This window comes from Anabrus simplex, chromosome 6 (assembly GCF_040414725.1).
Source record: "Anabrus simplex isolate iqAnaSimp1 chromosome 6, ASM4041472v1, whole genome shotgun sequence".
NCBI lineage: Eukaryota > Metazoa > Arthropoda > Insecta > Orthoptera > Tettigoniidae > Anabrus > Anabrus simplex.
The window spans coordinates 296,911,451-296,931,952 of record NC_090270.1 but is presented as its reverse complement, the minus strand read 5'-3'; the positions used below and the strand labels follow the sequence as shown (position 1 = coordinate 296,931,952).

Here is a 20,502-nt window from a genome sequence, read left to right as displayed (position 1 = left end):
GCCAGGACTCCGCTAGACACACACAGTCATAATGCATGTCACTCAGAGCGACGTTAAAGTCCACGAGTGATTTCCTAAGACTACCGACATTCTGGTAGAGGATGCTAAGACTGGTATTTACCTCCGGTCCTGGGTTCAGCTGGACATCGCCGGCAACTGCTCGTAGTAGAATACTCAGTGTCAGGCTGGAGGTAGACATGTCACTGGCCAAAGGTTTGTACTTTACACGCTGACTGGACGCCATTCGCTGCTGCTTGCCGTTCATACACAACACGCGGGTCCTTATTTTCAGCTTATTATTGGAGAGTATATCTTCCCAACAAGTTATAATGCACTTAATATCAAAGTATATGCTAGTCAGCTCACTTTCATTCACACGTAACCGCCATAAAATCACTTGGACCACAAGAAACATGATTACTAATAGGTACACTCTTACAACACACCTACAAATGTCCACCATCTTGACCCTCAGTTGGTTGACTTTAACACAGCAATACAAACAGTCTCTACAAACTGACAACCTCTAACAATAAAGATACAAACTATAAGATAGGCTCTTGAACACCTAAAGGCACTTGGAAAAACTGTGGTTTCCCTTCTATGTTGGACTGGACGGAAATGAAATAGTAGTTTCATTGGCTAAGAAAGCCATCTATGTACATACTACATACGAAGTGCTTGCTGATGATGCTTGTTTTTTTTTTTCTATTTGTTTTACGTCGCACTGACACAGATACGCCTTTTGGCGATGATGGGATAGGAAAGGCCCTAACATGAGAAGGAAGCGGCCGTGGCCTTAATTAAGGTACAGCCCCAGCATTTGCCTGGTGTGAAAATGGGAAACCACGGAAAACCATCTTCAATGCTGCCAACAGTGGGTTTCGAACCCACTATCTCCCGGATGCAAGCTCACAGTTACGCGCTCCTAACCGCATGGTCCACCCGCCTGTGCTGATTGTTTAAAGGGGCCTAACATCTAAGGTCATCTGCCTCAGGAGACATCTCTTCAAATACATTAGCTGAAAAAACTTCTTGGCTCAAATAACAACGATGTACAAAAAAGTAGTTGCCGAATAGTTTGACAAAAAAATAGAGGAATATCCATGAAAAGTAGGAAGAAAACGAGGAAAAAACCCAAGACGGAAACAGAACAAAATTTTAGACTAAGGACAGGGTACGACTGCCTTACTGTTGCAATTAAGAATAATGATATTTGATAACAATAATTACTTGGGTACAAAAGATGACAATCAACACAGCCAATTCATTATAAAAAGAAAATGTGATTTTTGGACTGTCAAGCTGGTGAATAACATACAGTATTTAAAAATCTGATGATGATTTAATTCCTCAGCAATGCTCAGTAATGCTCAAGATGCTGCATTCAGTAGCCATGCACACAGTGAAAGTGTTTTAGACAGCAATTCTCCCAGAGGGAGAGAGGGGCAGTCTACCTGCTTGCATCAGCGTGACTGGCAACATATTTCAAAAGAAATAATACACACATATGGATAAATTTGAATTACTTTGGTAAAATAAACACACATAGAAGGAATGGGAGATGATAATTGTTTTAAGGAGAAATAAAACAATATAATAATTTGTAACTTTCATTTTAGAAGAAAGAAAAAAGATCGAGCATTTAGGTCCTTGGTATACGAATGACACTTATGAAAGTTAGATACTAAAATAGGTGCTCAAGTGTTACTTGAATATTTTGTAACACATCCTATTAACAGGTCATACCTACAAAATATAAACACTGTGTTTACAGCAGCCAACTGTAAAAGGATTCTACAGCTACTTGATACACAGATCAGCAGATGAGTAAAAATGAGAAGTACAGGAAGAGGCTTCTTCAGAAGTCTGACAATGACGATAAAGCTGACACAGGGGTTTCTAATTATAAAGAGCTCAAGGGCCACATTGGAAACCTTAGGCACGATTGTGGACCGCACTTTAATAATAGGCCAATTTTTGTAAAATTCCGCAAAAAGAACGGAGGTATCAGTATAAAATAATATGCATAGTTCAACTGAAATGAAGGTTTAATGATTTTCATTGCTTTAAACACTATTTTAGAATTGCATAAGAGAGAAATTAAAAATATACACTATTATACCCAGGACAATTGTATTTGGGCAAAAAAAGCACCCAATAATGTCAGTTCATTTGAAATAATATTTGACAAATGACAAAAAGTAAAAAAAGAAATACCGAAAGACAAACCAAATTAATAATGTAGTCAAAACAAAACTTACAGAGGACAATTTAGTGGGAGTAGTGTGAAGGGAACAATGACATACAGTTGTAAGAGACTAAAATCCCAGCAATGTACTTCCAGGAGTACTTCCCTTCGAGTGTGCAGCATTGTGTACCAATGGGAGAAGAACGAAGAGTTGAAATTGCTTCTTACACCAATGGCAATTGAAGTATTTCTTGGTATTCATTGCATGCTACGTTGCTACAGTGAAGTTGGCATGGAGTTAAAAAATTGGTACTATACCCGACAGCGACATGAACCAAGGACTAGTGATCAAGTGGACGTGCATTTCTTTGTCTGGTAGCGAGCACATGGGATCTCAAACGTCACGAATGTGGCTAGAATGTATTTCCCCCAAGCAGAGCTAGGGAATCTCTGGATGGGAAGGAGGGAAAAGTTATGCCCACCACATGTTGTTGGTGAGTGGGAGAGGTACACTTTTTAGCATGTAATCTGGGAACCATCTTTAAAACAGCCCGACTAACTTTGACTTCTATATTAAAGGAATTAATTTTCATAATACTGCATTATACAATGATTCAAAAGAGCTGTTTGTGATTTGTGAATTTATTTGGAGTGTGTGGCGTCCTTTATGGCAATAATCTTCTGTTAAAAGAAGGAACAGATGATTAAATACCAGTGGAAAGTTACTGAGGCCATGTGTTAAATGTCTTGATGCCCACTTAACGGGAGAACTCCATGAGTAAGCTGAAATTTGAAGACAGTTATTTAGTGATTACAACGGAATCTGCGATCAGATTTCGTCCGGGGGAGTCTTAACCATACTATAAGATCACTGGTCACCTGACTGTCACACTATTGCACCTCAAATACACCGAGAATAGGGTCTATAGGAAATTTGAGAGTGGGGAGCTTCTCAGCTAATACAAGGCTTGGGAAGCGTCACCCCAGGGCAATCTGTGTTTTTATCTCGCGAGGGACAGATGTGTGTCGGTACCGGACCAAAGTTCTCTTTGTATCCAAACTTTTAATGCAGAGGATATTCGAAACGACTTAATTCAAGTGGTGTATGAGTAGAACTAAGATAGGGGATATAATTAAGTGCGCTTTGGATTTATTTTGACGATTTTTTGAACAATAAGTTGAACTCATAGAATTAGTATTATTATTACCTCCGTTGACCAAGACAAAGAAGGGAGACGGGTAATAGTATAAGCATCACTATAATGACCAGTGATACAGGGGTTAATTCGGAGTCGTGCTATCAATAACCAGTATGATACGATTAAAAGTATCCTGTATTAATGTATTTGATTCCGGGACAATGAATCAAAGATCAGGTTGATTAGTGTGCGGTGACGCAGACAAATGGAATGGGTATTACCTGTGTGTGTATCTGTGCCATAGATACTGAAGTTTTCCAGTGCCTAGGACTATGGAGTTTTGCAGCAGCATTCGCAGCCAGCAGATGGAATCTACAGCTACAGTATCAACATGAACATCAGTCAACACTAAAACCAGGATGGACGCCCCGTAGCTAACCAATGTGTCATCGAGGGACAATAAGGCTGAGTAATACCATTCTATTAATAATGACATGAGGGGTACTGAGAATTCATTTTATAATGCTGTAGCTAGTAATTGTAAGGGATTCTTAGTTTGTTAAATTGTAAATGTGCAAAGGCATGGCACAGAGTTTATTTTAGTAAAAAGTCTGAATGACTTAATTTGTAGAAAAGGGAAAATAAATTTGTTTGTGGGAAGGTTTTCCATTTTCATTTTATTTGGGGGAATACTGCTAGTATCCCTTGTGGTTACTTTTCTGTGTAGTTTATTTGTATATAATGGTGACAACTTTCATGGATACAGAGACTGCAAAGAGGCCTAGGGACAGCCTAGAATGAGATGGTGGAGCTCTCTTGTGGACTGTATTGCAAATAGAGGAGTCGATAGCAATAAAGTACTAGAAAAGGAGTGCTGGAAAGATCGAGTAAGGTGGAGGGCTTTGGTACACTACCCTACCCAGAGAGAATCTGGAAAAGGGAATTGGAAGAAGAAGAAGACTGGCGAGTGTCATTAGTACTTGGGATTGGTTGTGCAAGGGGCTGGTACTCAACCAGCTGATCTGTCATGAATGCCAAGTAATATTAGTGTAGATTATCCTATGTGAAAGAAGAAATATTGCAGTGAGTTACCCAGAGAGCCAAAGCGGTGACCTCTAATGAAATATATAGTTAGCTCCCATATTTTTTATTGTGAACGACTATAATGTGTGTTTTTGATAACAGTAGGTCCTTAATTACAATCTGAGTTGTGTGGAGTTACAATTGTGCTTGTTTGTAATTAACATGTGAGTTTCTATCGTCATGAAGTAAGTGTAAAGTAAGGAATTAGTGACCATGTAAGTCACGTAGGCCCGTAGAGAATAGACCATTTTACAATAACAATAATAACAACAGAAGAAAAAGAAGAAGAAGCCAGTGTTTTGTTATTTAGATTTCTGTGCCTGCTGGGTTACTATCGGTCCATTTGTGTGAAAGAGTGTGCGGAGAAAAGGAAATAATCTGCTGATAAATGTCAGGCGACGATGCTAGAATGGAATTAAAGTCAGGATTCACGGTGTGAGTTTTCAAAGTCAGATTGTGGGTGGACACATGTGAAGGCTGTTTGAATTGAGAAATAAGAAATGAATTATGAATCACCTTGCTGAAATGAGTGTGTTTGGATATGAAGTTAATTGTTTCTGTGCATCTAAAAATTATTAAACCGGGCGAGTTGGCCGTGCGCGTAGAGGCGCGCGGCTGTGAGCTTGCATCCGGGAGATAGTAGGTTCGAATCCCACTATCGGCAGTCCTGAAAATGGTTTTCCGTGGTTTCCCATTTTCACACCAGGCAAATGCTGGGGCTGTACCTTAATTAAGGCCACGGCCGCTTCCTTCCAACTCCTAGGCCTTTCCTATCCCATCGTCGCCATAAGACCTATCTGTGTCGGTGCGACGTAAAGCCCGTAGCAAAAAAAAAAAAAATTATTAAGTAGGGATTTGAGGTCTTCTGCCAACGTCGAAGATCCTGGGTTTGGCTCCGGGTGTGCAACTGGCAGTCTCACTAATGCTGGGACTGGTGGTCAGTGTTCCACTGTGTTGCGTATATATTTCTGTATGTCTCGAGTGTTATGTGTTTAATTGTGTTGTGATGTCCTTCATCATTGACATTGGTGTCTACCATGATGCAACCGGTTCGTGTATATACGGGTGGGGGTTCAGTGTGGACCCAAGGCATCTGAAGTTTGTGTTTGTTGATGTTATACTATTTAAGGTTATTCCAGAGTGAAATTTGTGAATGTTAGATTAGGTGTCACTCAGATTTGTTTATATTTGAGTATCATGGTTTCGTCTGCCCAGTAAAATTGGGAGTAGCTTCAGTGATTAATACTTAATATTCTGTACACGTGAAGTCATGAAATAGATTCTTCTTGAATGGTTAACTCGGTCTTATTCCCAAAGCATGAACAACGCTCAACATATCCAAAGTTTAATTTTGTGAAATTTATATTATGTATTCACCTTGTATATTTGCATCATTTTTCATCATCATCATGAGTATAATAAACACCTTTGATTTTAAAATTTAAAATATTCTCATTCAATTGTTGTTATATGATACCCGAATTCTCCTACCCTTTATGCTGCTAAATTATTTATATATTTTTGATGCCCACTTGATTTTAACCCAGATAACGACTCTGTAGATTTATCGCCAGAGACTATGGGTAGGGGGCGGGTGCAGTATGCATAATACCAATATAAATGGTCCGTTATTGGACATTATAAATTTTCCAGCTAACTCATTCCTGGTTGCCAGCATTTCACCCCAGTGTGCTAAGTTGGGCTCATCAGTTGGTAAATAGCACACCCACCAAGACGCATGGCTAGTGTATACTGTGAAGGCCACTGCGTAGGCTACTTGGATCCACTGGCAGTGCCAATGCACTATGAGAGACTTTGTCTCATTACCAAAAATTGATGCCTGCCTGGCCATCAGATGATATAGATGTTGATTCCCATAGGGAACCTGAAATATTTGTCCTGAATGAGCAGTATGGATCCCATAGCCATTTTTATAATGGTTAAGACTTAGCACTGGCATTTGTGAGGGCTTATTTTCTGCCAAAGTTTGGATTTTATTTTAAAATCAAAAATAATCTATTCAACCCAAGTGAATACTTAAAAAGAGGAAATAATATTAAAGAATTAATTAGTTCTGACCTGGATCTATAAAGGGTACAAAAAGTAATACATTTTTGAACAAGCTATGAGATATTTTTTGTAAATTTTTTTCACATTTCTTGAAAATGTATTTTAAAGCCCTCATGGGCCGCAGTTTGGAAATGCCTGTGCTAACAGTTCTGGACATGATCTTGAAATCTCTCTAGGATTTTTTTTTTTTTTTTTTTTTTTACAAGTTGCTTTATGTCACACCGATGCAGATAGGTCTTATGGTGACGATGGGACAGGAAAGGGCTAGGAATGGGAAGGAAGTGGCCATGGCCTTAATTAAGCTACAGCCCCAGCATTTGCCTGGTGTGAAGATGGAAAACCACGATAGACCATTTTCAGGGCCACCAACAGTGTGGTTTGAACCCACTATCTCCCAAATACTGGATACTGGCCAGACTTAAGTGACTGCCGTTATTGAGGCCAGTTGTCTAGAAAATGGTTGATTGAACACCATATACAACTTATCAACAAGACCATTTTTCATCATGTTGTTGTAAATGATTGGCTGCTGTATTGATATCAATATGATGACAAATGAATGGTTGCAGATGGTAAAGGGAGGAAATTATGTAAGCTTGCATTGTTCAAAGAATGAATTACTGATGTGTAGTTCGTCCATCTTTGATGAAAGACTAAATAATTTCTGATCAGTAGATGACAAAGAGGCACCAAGAAGAAATTGATGGTGAAGATGAAGAGCCAGTACCCGCCTCCATTGACAGAAGCACTGGATGCAAATGACACAGTTTGAGTGTATAAGCTTCATTGTTGAAAATGATTACATAGTTCTAAGAATTCTACTTCTCTTTTTGTAAGTAACATGATGAAAACCAGTCTTGTTGATAAGTTCTGTATGATTTACCAATCAATTGATTCCTGGGGAGATTTCAAGAAGAATAAAGCACGATGCAATGAAGGGTACACTTCTAATCCAATAATCTTGGTCTGATCTTGGATCTAGTAAAGCTACCTTGAGTTCAGTTTCCTCTGCAACTTCAGCTGCAGTTACAAGAAATGTCTAGTGCTTTGCCAATAAGCTCTAATCCAAAGGTCTTCAGAGAGCATCCTGGATATTGATCGTGGTGAAATGTTCAACTCCCATGCCATTATCTTCTGCTGCTGGATGGGATTTTTCCTGATACAGGCAACCACTGTTCTCATACAGTGAAAATGAACCAATCCTCCTGTGATCTTTTACACTGCCTCTTTCAGTAAATCGCTGGATTGTCCAGTAGATGAACTTCTGCAGATTTTCAGCTGTTTCAGGGTTTGCATATTCTCATTTGGCGAGCCTCCAACCTTTTATTAACTTGTGAAATTCTTACATTAAATGTTCCACCTTTACAATACTACGAATCATTTTTGTTGATAAGACTATGTTAAAATATATTAATAAGACATGTTTTCTCCTGCTTTCGAAAAATCTTCAGTCACAACAAAAACCATGCCTCCATTACCAGAAGCTCAGGATGCAATTGACACAGTCTGAGTGTATAAGCTTCATTGTTGAAAATAATTACATAGTTCTAAGAATTCCATCTCTCTTTTCGTAAGTAACATGATGAAAACCGGTCTTGTAGATTGATAAGTTCTGTATGATTTACCAATCAATTGACTCCTGGGGAGGTTTCAAGAAGAATAAAGCATGGTTCAAAGAATGGTACACTTCTAATCCAACTGACACGTACATGAATATGATGTTGTAAGACTCATTCAATATATTACCAGGATTTTATTAACAAGACGCCAACACATCGCGTTGCAACAAGATGCAAAATTTTTTTATATTAATGGTTCTATCATCTCCTTACAATATCTTTAATGGTTTTTGTTTGTGACTGAAGATGTCTCAAAAGCAGGACAAAACATGTCTCATTAATATATTTTAAATATAGTCAATTCACAGTATTGTAAAGATGGCGCATTTGTTGTACGGATTTCACAAGTTAATACTTAACAACAACACGGGCTCAAATATGAAATTTATCACGAGTAATTCCAACCTTAGGCAAGGCAATTACAGCTACCTTGTTTTCATATTCACCCCACTCCATGCTTAAGAGAAAATCCACTCTTTGACCATTGAATACACATTCGTCCAGACTAAACTTCAACACAGCAGTTGTTTGCTACCTGGAAAATCGGTTCTACAGTCCAAGCCAAAATTTTATGACAGTTGTGGCTAGACTAGTTAGTGTGACACCCGCGCCAACTATTCTTCTTCTTCTTCTTCTTCAACCATCCCCTTTTCCAGATTGTCTCTGGGTAGGGTAGTGTACCAAAGCCCTCCATGTTACTCGATCTTTCTACTACTCCTCTTCTAGTACTTTACTGCTATCGACTCCTCTATTTACAATACAGTCCAAAATAGAGCTACTCCATCTCATTCTAGGCCGTCTCCTAGGCCAACTCTACGTGCTTAAAATGAGGGTGCTTATCCACTTAGTGATAAGTAAATTAGTAAATGATTTCATGACTTTTTTCCTTATCTATAACTCTGCTATCATAAGACAAATATGTACCATGCTAGTGAACATACCATGATTATGTTCTTAATCAGTAGGTAGGCTATTACATGACAAATATTCAGTACCCTTCACATATCATGATTATGTTCCTAATCTGTAGGTAGGCTATTACATGACAAATATTCAGTACCCTTCACATATCATGATTATGTTCCTAATCTGTAGGTAGGCTATTACATGACAAATATTCAGTACCCTTCACTGTACAACTCAGCACAGAATAAATTTCTAACATCTGACTGGAATGCAACAAGCACAAAAAGGTTCACTGGGTTTTTTGGCATTCTCACTGCTAACTGGCAAACAAAAGTGAACTTTCCTAAAGCAAACAGCTTTTTTTTTAAAAGCTATTTATTTGGGGCATCGACCTAAGAATATCTTTTGCCCCTACTTTGCACCATATGTTATGAACCTGCGTGTATTTGGAAATGGCGGAAGTGTAAAGTGTTGAATGTGAGGAAAGGAACAGTAAGGACGACACAAACATGCAGTCCCCAGACCAGGAATATTATCATTTACAATTAAAAGCCCCTGACCTGGCCGAGAATCGAACCAGGGGCGGCCGGGTGACGGGCGGACGCATTGCCCCCTGCACCGCAAGGCTGGACAAGCAAACAGCTTGCTCTCCAAAGGTGCAATTTAACCTGTGAGGTTCAGGAATTTCAAGGCCTTCTTTTCCTGTCAACACACAACATTTCTTGACCTGTCCCTGATTGCAAGGACTCTTGTCTGTGTTGACAATCATATTCCATACACCAGGAAAGACAGAGAACATTTTCAGGGCTGGAAAAACGTGATTGTATTAAGTGTTAATAGCAACAAATCATAATGCAGTAAGTGAGGTATTTTTATATAGATATGATACAATGGGAATTGAGAAATAGGAATGTGCTAAACTAGAAAATGTCTTAATAAGGAAAGCATTGATGAGGTTTCACTGTATTTTCAGAAGGCAGAACAAGAATAGTGGGATACATTTGGTGGAAACAAAGCAATGAGTGCTATTCCAGAAATAAACTACTGTAGTGATCAGAGCCACAGTCACCTTCACTGTCATGAACCCTTTACATTTTTTTATGACAAAATGAAATCCAGGCAATTGTTGATCAGTTTTGTACCAACTTTGAATGAGAGAACTAATAATGAAATTACTAATAAAGAATAAAAGTACAGAACTAGCAACTGTTTATATTTTAAAATTCAGCCATTACAGCATTATTATTTTAGTCTGTAAAACCAAGCTTTTGCAATCTTAAAAGAAGGGGGTGCTTTTAATTTCAGGCCCTCTGTAATGGAGTTCCATCCCTTAACTCTGAGCATTAAAGATGAGCACCTAACCAACTATGCTGTGTAGTCAGTTAGAAACAAATTAGACAATTAGAAACACAATTAATATGTCAAAATGTACCTCTTTCGCTTTTCCACATCTTGAACTTCAACGAGTTTGTAAAGCTTGTTACGATACTCCTCAACTGGCAGTTGAACATCATCACGAACTGGAGGAAGGACATCACAATTCAGCAATGGAACTATTTTGTTCTCTGCAAACCTACAAGAAAAATGCAGAATTTAACAACAAGAAGTGCAACATCTGGAACAATTTATCAATAAGGAGAAAAGTACTTTGTATTAATAAACAATGGATTTACTTTCAAAATATAAAAAGGAGAGACTACAGTTCTTAAGACACAAAATTATTTCGAAAGAAGGTCAGCGTATGTAATAACAGCATCTTCAAAAGCAAACAGGCAAAAACATGTCAATTTTACACTTCGGGATAATGCCAACTAACTCCGGATCTACACAATCTAGATATATGTAGAAAATGGTCCAGGTATCCAGCAGGTCATGCTAAGTGGTTACAATGCAAGTATAGGCCCATTTAAAACCCTAGCACCTGGGATTGTGTGGAGGAAAAGCCCACATCCATTAACCAAGATATCGTCGAGAGGAGTTGTTGGAAGATTCCCAACATTTTTTCTCCTGGTTAGGGGTGGCTCGAAACAACTCACAACCAAAATTACACCTCAGAATGAGTAGCTGCCAACAGCCTCTGTATCCCATGTAGGAACAGCTGAAATATGTGCATGTGTTGACTCCTCAACCTTAAGGCTGGTTGGATCCTCAACAGCTCCACCATCAGCTGTCATAGATGGCCTAAATTATGAATAATACCCAAAACACGTGCAAAGGTCTGTCTGTTAGGTCATCAGCCCAGAGGCTAGTTGGATCCTCAAATAGCATCACCAAAGGTTATGCGGTTATAAGGAAACCCCAAAAACCAATGGCAGCACCAAAATGAGGCATACTAGGCAAGTTGATGAGTGAGATAGTTTGCCATTGCTTTCCTCACTGGGTCAGAAAGTACTATTGCAGCACGACTGACCCTATGAGCAGCACCTTTCATAACACTCAGATGTACTAGTCATGCTCTGAATGTCATTACTCAGCACTACCCATACCCCAGCAACTTCCATATTCTCACAGCCATGGATATTGACTGGGACTTCAGTGGAAGCTACACTTTACTCTGGCCTTACATGGGTAAAATATAACCACAGAGGCGTGCAGTTGTAAGAATTAAAGATAACACAGAACCTTGGTAAATAATAATAGGATACACATAAATTCACTGACTAAAGGGGTGAACAGAACGTGCTACCAAGTACCAGGTTCAGGTTAGGTTTAGAATAGCACACACATTACATTTACACCCACAACACAAATTCCACAATGGTGTCACCAATCCCAAGTCAAATTAAAACAGAAAATATTAAATCAACATGCAAAAACAACCAAAACTTACCTCAAAGGGGTAAATGAGTGGATCATGCAAGGTGACCTCTGTATCAGAACCAACTTACAAATTTAGCGTTCAGGGGAAGGTAATGGGAAACTACCCCAATGAAATTTTTCTCAGGATATCACTACGGATAAAAGCTTATGGAACATGGTCCCTAATCCCAGGCAACCCTCAGATGGGAAAAAAGTGCAAAGAATCTCCCCATTGAATATTATTAAATATGAACTGCGATTAAACACCTGCAATGTTAGAAGTCTGTAAGCAGGTAGAAAAATGGACAATGCTGTAAAAGAGATGAAGAGACTGAAAGTGAACATACCAGGCAAAATTGTTTAGAGTGTACAATGCAATTGGAACACCATTTAAACATTAATATTTTTAAGATTAAAGTTTAAAATGGACAGACCAAGAAATGAAATAAAGGGGCAGACTATAAAATGTTAACTAGAAAGATAACTTGGATCCAAAGAACCATGGGTAATATAATGAAGATTTACACCAGTAACTTAGCTTATGAAAAAGGGGAGGAACATAAATATGAGCATTTTAAGGCTTCAAACAGTTACTAATAATAGAGACTCAGAATGTTACATTTGAAATAAGCTAATATATACAAGCAAGGCAAGACACTATGAGTTAGAAAATAGAAAAATGTAGGTATGCTATAGCTAAATACTGAGCTGCATAATAGAGCATTTGAAATGGAATTAACTCTCATCAAAAATTACAAGTTGAAATCATGTTCATAACAGATCACTTCACAGTCACTAAAGATATTTGCACAAAGGTGGAGTAATTTATGAAGGAAAGGCACAGTTCAGAAATGAATCAATTTAGAACGTCTCTGCTATATTCATAACAGTCTGCAATTTTAAAGTAGTTTGATGAAAATCATTTTTTGTTAGTTATTTTGGGTATGGCTTTTAGTGCCGAGAGTGTCTGCAGACATGTTTGGCTGGCCTGGTGCAGTGAGAACAGAACCGCTAAATTGAGAAGTTCAGGCCATTCAAGAGGGCAACTATTTAATAAATTTGAACTTCAGTGGCGGTTTTCTGCAAAGCAAACCAAAGCAAAAGCAAAAGCAAAAGCAAAAGCAAAAGCAAAGCGAAGCAAAGTTATTGCATTACAGACTTATGCCTAACAGTTAAACCATAATAAGAAGAAAAGTACTAACCTTTCAACATAAGTGTGCTGAAGTGCTTCTGCAGCCTTCATTCGTTTGTGTGGATTGAACACCAAGAGATGAGACAGCAGATCAATGGCGTCTGGTGGTGAACCTTGCAGTAACTCGGAAAGTGGACAACGCTGCCTGGTTGGAAGACATGAGAGCAGCCATTTTGCTTGGCCAGCAAACAGTGCAGTTATTTCTGAAAAAGGTACCATGGATTAATATCAAGCGATCAATTTCACATTTTACTCGCATAAATGCAAAAAAAAAAAAAAGATATTATTAACAACTTCAAGTAGGGAGCTCTGTTTCTCACTATTATTGGCTTTACATGCCACTAACTACTTTTACGGTTTTTAGGAGATGCCAAGGTGCTGGAATTTAGTCCCACATGAGTTATTTTACATGCCAGTAAATCTACTGAGGCTGACGTATTTGAGCACCTTCAAATACTACCGGACTGAGTCAGGATCAAACCTGCTAAGTTGGGGTCAGAAGGCCATCACCTCAAACGTCTGAGCCACTCAGCCCAGCGCTTTGTTTCTTCTGACAATACCGTAAACAAAGAAATAGGCAATAGGATTCACGCTGCATCAAAATTCTACCACTCTGTTCGTCAACTACTTTGGAATGACACATTTCAAAGATCACACTGTACCAAACATATGTTGTACCAATTCTAACATACGGATTGGAAGCAGCAACTTTGGCTGGATGTGCTAAAAGTCACCTACAGGCCACTGAAATGAAGTTCCTCCATTATTGTTCAAAAGACGAGTACAGACAGGACAAAATAAGGAATGAGAATATCTGGTAACAACTTGAACTGGACAAGAGTCTGTTGGAAACCGTTGAATTAAGCAGATTATAATGGTGTGGACTTATGAGAAGGATGGTTCCAAATAGGATCCCAATAGCATAGGTACTATGAAAGGAATGTTGTTGGTAAGAGGCCCAGAGGCAGGCATCATGATGGTTGGCAATAGCAAATATTCAATGTCCTTGCAAAATGAATCAGTTAGTTTTAAAACCTCATAAATCATATTTTTTGACAGTTTTGTTTTAAAATGTTGAAGGGTAGATGCAACATTTTGTGTAGAACCCCCACAAGTCTGCTGTATACAATGGCTGTGAAGGGATCATCAACATTTGGTTTGGTTTTAAAACTCCGTAAGTCACTGACTTACAGGGTTTCTTAAGGTAACAGTGTTTTAACACTAGAGTACACTGTCAGCATCAACTGTTGGTAACACTAATTTCACTAATTGCGGGAAGCACATTGTTTTATGTATGTTATAGAAGCGTTTCCAATTGCTGTGCAAGCATATCTTCTTCAGATGATAATGTTAGTGTCAAAAAGAAAAAAGGAATTAGAAATACGCATTTATGTAAGTGTAACAAAATACGCACAGCGAGAGTGAAACAAACTTCATATGTAGGCTACAATAACAAAGAAGTGTATCCACGGAAATGGTACTAACGTACCTTGCAGGTAATTTGATATTTAACCTAATATTTGCTTACTAATGATGCATAATTTAATTGAAAATAACTTCTCCAACAGTTCTAATTTGTCTTCTGGAATTGTCAGCTGTGAGAAATATTATGTTCTGTTGACTTGATTAGGTCTGAGCTGTTCATTTCTGTAAATTTCTTCAATGCCATGCAGAGATTTTTATGAAATTGCTAAGAATGACAAAAAACTGTTAACAACACTTCAGAGAAATGAAAATATATTGAAATTGAAATAAATACATACATACATACATACATACATACATACATACATACATACATACTGAACATACTGAACGCTGAAAGGCATAACAGTCTATAATGATAATGTATGTATGTATGAAATAAATGGTATGAATAATTAAATAAACTAAGTTTTCTCTATTTGTTTTACGTCGCACCGACAGAGGCAGGTCTTACCGTGACAATGGGATAGAAAAGGGCTAGGATTCAAATCAACCATGGCCTTAAGACAGGCTACAGCCCCAGCATTTGCCTGGTGTAAAATGGAAAATCATGGAAAACTATCTTTAGGGCTGCCGACAGTGGGGTTCAAACCCATCGTCTCCCGAATACAAACTCATAGCTACATGATCCAAACCACACGGCCAACTTGCTCGGTAGATACTGTGTATAAATGTCAAGGCATGCATTAATAAACTGCACTATGATGTCAACATAATAATAAGCATATCATTTTGAAACAGAGTTTATAACTAGTAGAATATTAGCCCACTGATCTCCTCGATTGCACATCTGTCCTGTATTTTGATTTCAGGTACCTGGTTAACAGTGGGGTTTGAACTCACCATCTACTGAATGCAAGCTAACAACTACATGACATGAGCCTACTTTGTAGGGATTCGAACAAGCCACTGAAATTCAATAACACTCATTAGTAGCATAACTCACCATCTGAAGTTGGAGGATAAATAGTGGCTAATATACGCTCCATTTGATTTACGGTTGAAGTTCCAGGAAAGAGTGGTTTACCTAACAGCATTTCAGCCAAGATGCAGCCCAGGCTCCACATATCAATACCATGAGTATACCTGTGAAAATGATTAATGTAACATCTTAATATGTGGTAGCAGTTATATTACCGAGAAAAACAATACAATTATAATTTCCTTAAAACAGTACCCTATATTATCATGCATTTTACATGCATTAAAATACATAGACTAGATAGTGGTGGCTCAATAGTGCACTGTCACTGCACTATTCTACAAAGGAGGCTTGCAGTGGCACACTAGCCTTGGAGTGTTGTAGCAATCCAACTGACGAGCTCACTGGCACACTGGGGCAAAACACTCGTTATTTTATGATTGAAAATAGCCTAAAGAGCTTGAATATTTTAATACTTGTAATCAATGAAATGAAACTGTTTCCTTCTGGGAACTTTCGATAGACATTTCCTTTTTGACGTTGTTATAAATGTTCAGTATTAATAATACAGCCACGAATTAGTAAAAGGATATTTCTTCTCTGACCCACACAACAAATATCAGCAAAACAAAGCATAGAAGCTGTTCTGTCATTCTGAGAGTTGAAGACGGTTGCCCAGTTGTACTTCTTAAAACAAATCACCACCACCAATCTGTCATACTGAGACTTTATACAATATTTTCAGCTTTGTTAGGTAGACTGTGTTCCTATTCTCAGGCTTTTAAGTAATGTCTAGTAGTTACGTGCTAAAAAATTGTCAGCTTATTTTAAGCAATCTTCAGGAAAATGGAACCATAGACAGCTGCAATTCTGACGACTAATCTGAAATCTGAATTTTAACAAACAAGTGACCCTCAAATGATGTTAGTAAGAAATTCCATTAATAGAATTTACAGAGCATCATTAATTGAAAGAAAAAAACAGGAGATAAATCATATATCATCCTTGGAAAGGCGAAGTATCGTAAGTGACAAAATATGAATTTTACAGATGATGACAAAAATGATTAGCAAGTCAAATACTTACAGTTTAGGCAGTTTCGGTTTTTATTCCACTCCAGAAATGAATGTTTCAGCTTATTGACATATTAGGTTACATATTTATTCAATTGCAGTGAAAAGGAACTTATTTTAAAGTTATGAATGTCGCTTACGATTGTTTGCCGGTTGTTGTCGAGTGCACTGTTAAACAAAGTGGTCCTCTTACGACAGCTTTTGTAGCGCATACGATATTTTGGAGGGATTGGTTTGGAAGGAATGTAAGGCATGATAGTAATAACGAGATTTTGTTAAATGATTGTAGTAAGAAATGTAGACTAAAAACTATAGGAAAATTGACTTACTACACTACAATAAGACAATCAAATTTGAAATTACACTCGTTACAGTACAGTATTTAGAAAGTAACATTTTTATCAGTTCTCCTCATCTGTTTGTGGTAATAGATCACTGTGTTTGGAGTCGTAAGTAAGATTTAGATACTCGTCTTGAGTCATCTGCTAATCTCCTTGTTAGATATCACCCATCAGTCGTCAGAAGTACACTCAGTTTCCGCTGCAACTCACTCGCAAATTTATTCCCAAGATAACTACTGTCATATCATGCCATTGTGGCCTCCAGAAAGGCCTGGTGCAGGTCTTTCACCGTATAGGCGACCTTGATTAAAACCCCTGCTATTATTTCTAATCTTCTTCCAGTTAAAGCCTAAATCTTTTACAATACTTTTCAAAATGATACACCCTCCTTGGAAACCCATCCCCTCTCCCGACACAGGTTGTAATTTAGATAGTGATGGAATTATTTCCTGAAGAATGTAAAATTCAGGGATTGTGTGTCAAAGTCTTAAAAATCCGTTACACACTTTTTCCCTTTCTGTGTTTCTCCTGCTGTAGCAAATGAAGTTTCTTCAGTCTCTTGCTGTTTCTGTTCTACTATTAAAAAAAAATTTTTTTTTCTACTTGTTTAATGTCACTGTAACACATTGAAGGTATTTGGCAATGGAGGGAAGGGAAGGGTAGGGTAGTGGCTTTGGCCTTAATTAAGGTACAATACCAGCATTTGCCTGGTGTGAAAATGAGAAACCATGGGAAATCATCTTCAAGGTTGCCGATGGTGGGATTCAAACCAACTACCTCCCGAATGTAAGCTCACAGCTGCGGACTATAACTGTATGGCCATCTTGCTCGGTTAAAATTCTCTTGACCGTCCTCTACAACACTTCCATTGCATCTGCTATTTTTTTGTTGCATTTTCAACAACTCCCTTCTGTACTGTTCTTGTATTTTATTTTTTCTGAGCTCAGCTTCCTTATTTATAAAACTATGAACACTGAACAATTTCTCCCATATCTCCTCCTTGTTGTCACAAACTTCAGTTTAGAATTTTCAGCGGCATAATTGACTTTGAGCACAAACGGTAGGAATGTGTACTGACAAGGAACCGCTTTGTTTAGCTACTGACCGTACTTGCTCAGTCAAGTCTGTCAGAAGAAGCAGCCCCTTCTCTTCCCTTCCCACCATTCTTCTGCATTCCACTAGTATACTAGCTGTCAGTCAAAATGGATTAAATCTGCCAGCAGGCTTTGCCTTATGTTTCAAGTGCCAAATTGATTTGAGGCAGTTATAAAACATGTACTACAACAATGATCGACAACAGTCACGAACAATGAAGGCGCTTAAAACCTAACGACTGGTGCTTACGATAATCTGGTGTTCTGTATATTACTGATGGTGGTTACAATAATTTCTTTAATAGTTGTTTTCACCCTCTAGATTCATTTGACACTTATGATACTTTGCCAACATGTGCCGTGGAGTCCGACTGACGTATAGACATCGTGATGCAAGTGCAATATCAGGTATAACTTGAAAAAACAATGTTCTCTCATCCATGGGTAACTAACACAAGTATCGAACTCAAATTATTATTATTTTATGATTGTTATTATTATTACTTGTATGTATAGTTATTGCAATTATTATTATTATTATTATTACTTGTATGTATGACTGTAAAGTGTTACATCATGTTAGTATTTGTATTATTATTATTATGATGCAATCGTATTGTGTGTGAGGTTATGTCATGAAAGTATTAGTATTATTATTATTTACATAGTCAAACGATCGTATTATGTGTGAGGTTATGTCATGGAACAAATGTTGTACATAGACATTGATATCACTTTCGTTAATGTAAATAACTGTAAATTAATAATATAATTTATTCTTACCTGTATAATTTGTTATCCATAACTGTGAAAGACACTGTAACTTCCAGAATGGTAATAAGGCACTAGAACGTTTCAGAATATTCTGTACACTATTTCTATGTATTGGACACTCTGGAATATTCAAGAAGGTAGTTTTTTTGTAACGTATCTTTCTGGAAATCTAGCCAGATATATATAAAGAGATGATCTTGACGGTGAAGTTAGTTACTGTTGAATTACTGAAGTTGTGGTTTGGAAGTTATTGTTTAGTAGCACGTGGCTGACACACCGAGTCCAGGCAGTCTCCATGTTGAATTGATCGGTAGTCATCTGTTTTATCTGTGTTTCAAAGTGTAACCTCTATTGTATTCGGTGTCAGTTGTCAACTGCTTAAAGATGGTGGCTTTGTTGATATCCTACAAGTGAAGTGTTTTTGTTTTATGATACTGTGATTAAGGTTATATGTGTATTATTTGTGAATATGTAAATAAAAGTATTGTACCAACTGACAGCATCCCGTGTGCATCTGTGGAGATATGTTAATCATAACCTCAATTTTGACAAAAATGTCACTTATAATATTTTGCCTTTTCAGAGACGCTATAGAAAGATGGGAACATAAATAGGAACACATAATACGATAAATACAATGTTAGCTCGCTCTTCTGGTGGTGTGCAGAGTTGGGAAACAACTGAGTAAAAGTAATCGTATTACTTGTAACAAATACTCTTAATAATTTTCACTTGTAATCATTACCTTTCACAAAATTTAATTTTTCATCATAATTTACTTCTTGAAATAAAATTTTAATCCTTATATTATAGTATTTATGTTGTAGTAATTGATATACATCACATGGAAGCAGAAACAGGAAAAATATTAAGTGGCGATGAAGATATCTTCTGTTCTATTACAGCAGAACAAGTACCTTCACCAGTGTTGGATGAGGCACTTCCTTACCTCTCCAATGCTTCTAAAGACATCAAACTTACCTTTCTTAAGAGATCAAGGCTTAGCAGTGAGAATTTTAAGAACTAATTATTTCATAAAGTAAATGGCAAATTATTTTTTTCTTCAAAATTCCAAGGTAAATCAAATGATAGTTTTCTCTGTACCCTTCAGTTTTTTGCCTCAAATTTCATTTTTTATCTTGCATTAGGTATACTGAAGTAAACAGAAGGTTTAGTTCAATTTCTGTATGCATGTCTGTTTCTTTTGGCATCATAGGAAAACGACTTAAAAGAATTTCTCTAAGCCTGGTATTTAATGTCAGGGACAGCTGGGTTGTGCACTATTGTCCCAGACATCTGCAAGTGTCTACCACTGGTAGGACACTGTTTCACAAGTGAAGCTCTGTATCTGGGGTATCTGGGTCCACAGACTGAAGGTGACAGAAGTGCAGCTGAAAAATGAAAACCATGTTGTAGGACCCATCTACCAACTCTCTAAATAGCTTGCTATACAGGTCTCTCAGCAAACGCCATCCTTCCTGAGTTGAAATGTGGAGCAAAAATGCCTACATACAGCAATGGAATGATTGCAGGTTCAGCAACTATGCTGTCGATAACAATTATGAATAGTGCGGCACTCAATGCAAATCCCCGAGGTTTTCCATTTTCTTGAATGTAATACTGAGAATATGCCCTCTCTACTCAGACTCGAAATAGCTGGCAAGACATGAAGTTATCAATAAATGCAGCAAATTTCCCCTGAATCCCCACTGGTGTAGAGTGGAGATAATACCATGTAGATAGTATCATAAGGAGCCACATCCTTGCACAATGTGAGTGCACTCCGTAATTCCCATTTTGTGAAAGGTACATTG

The 20,502-nt window shown here is 37.7% G+C and overlaps 1 protein-coding gene across 6 annotated transcripts in view; it reads right to left on the bottom strand.

Annotated features, from left to right (window-relative positions):
* The window catches only part of LOC136875759 (mitogen-activated protein kinase 15), a 273,592-nt gene that overhangs the window by 106,869 nt on the left and 146,221 nt on the right, over positions 1–20,502 (bottom strand). For all 6 annotated transcript variants that reach the window (XM_067149337.2, XM_068228451.1, XM_067149338.2 and 3 more), the window contains 3 exons: positions 15,431–15,570; positions 13,010–13,202; positions 10,441–10,581 (listed from right to left, as the gene is read on the bottom strand). In XM_067149337.2, coding sequence (XP_067005438.2) covers positions 10,441–10,581; positions 13,010–13,202; positions 15,431–15,570 — 474 coding nt within the window. The remainder of the gene's footprint in view (positions 1–10,440; positions 10,582–13,009; positions 13,203–15,430; positions 15,571–20,502) is intronic.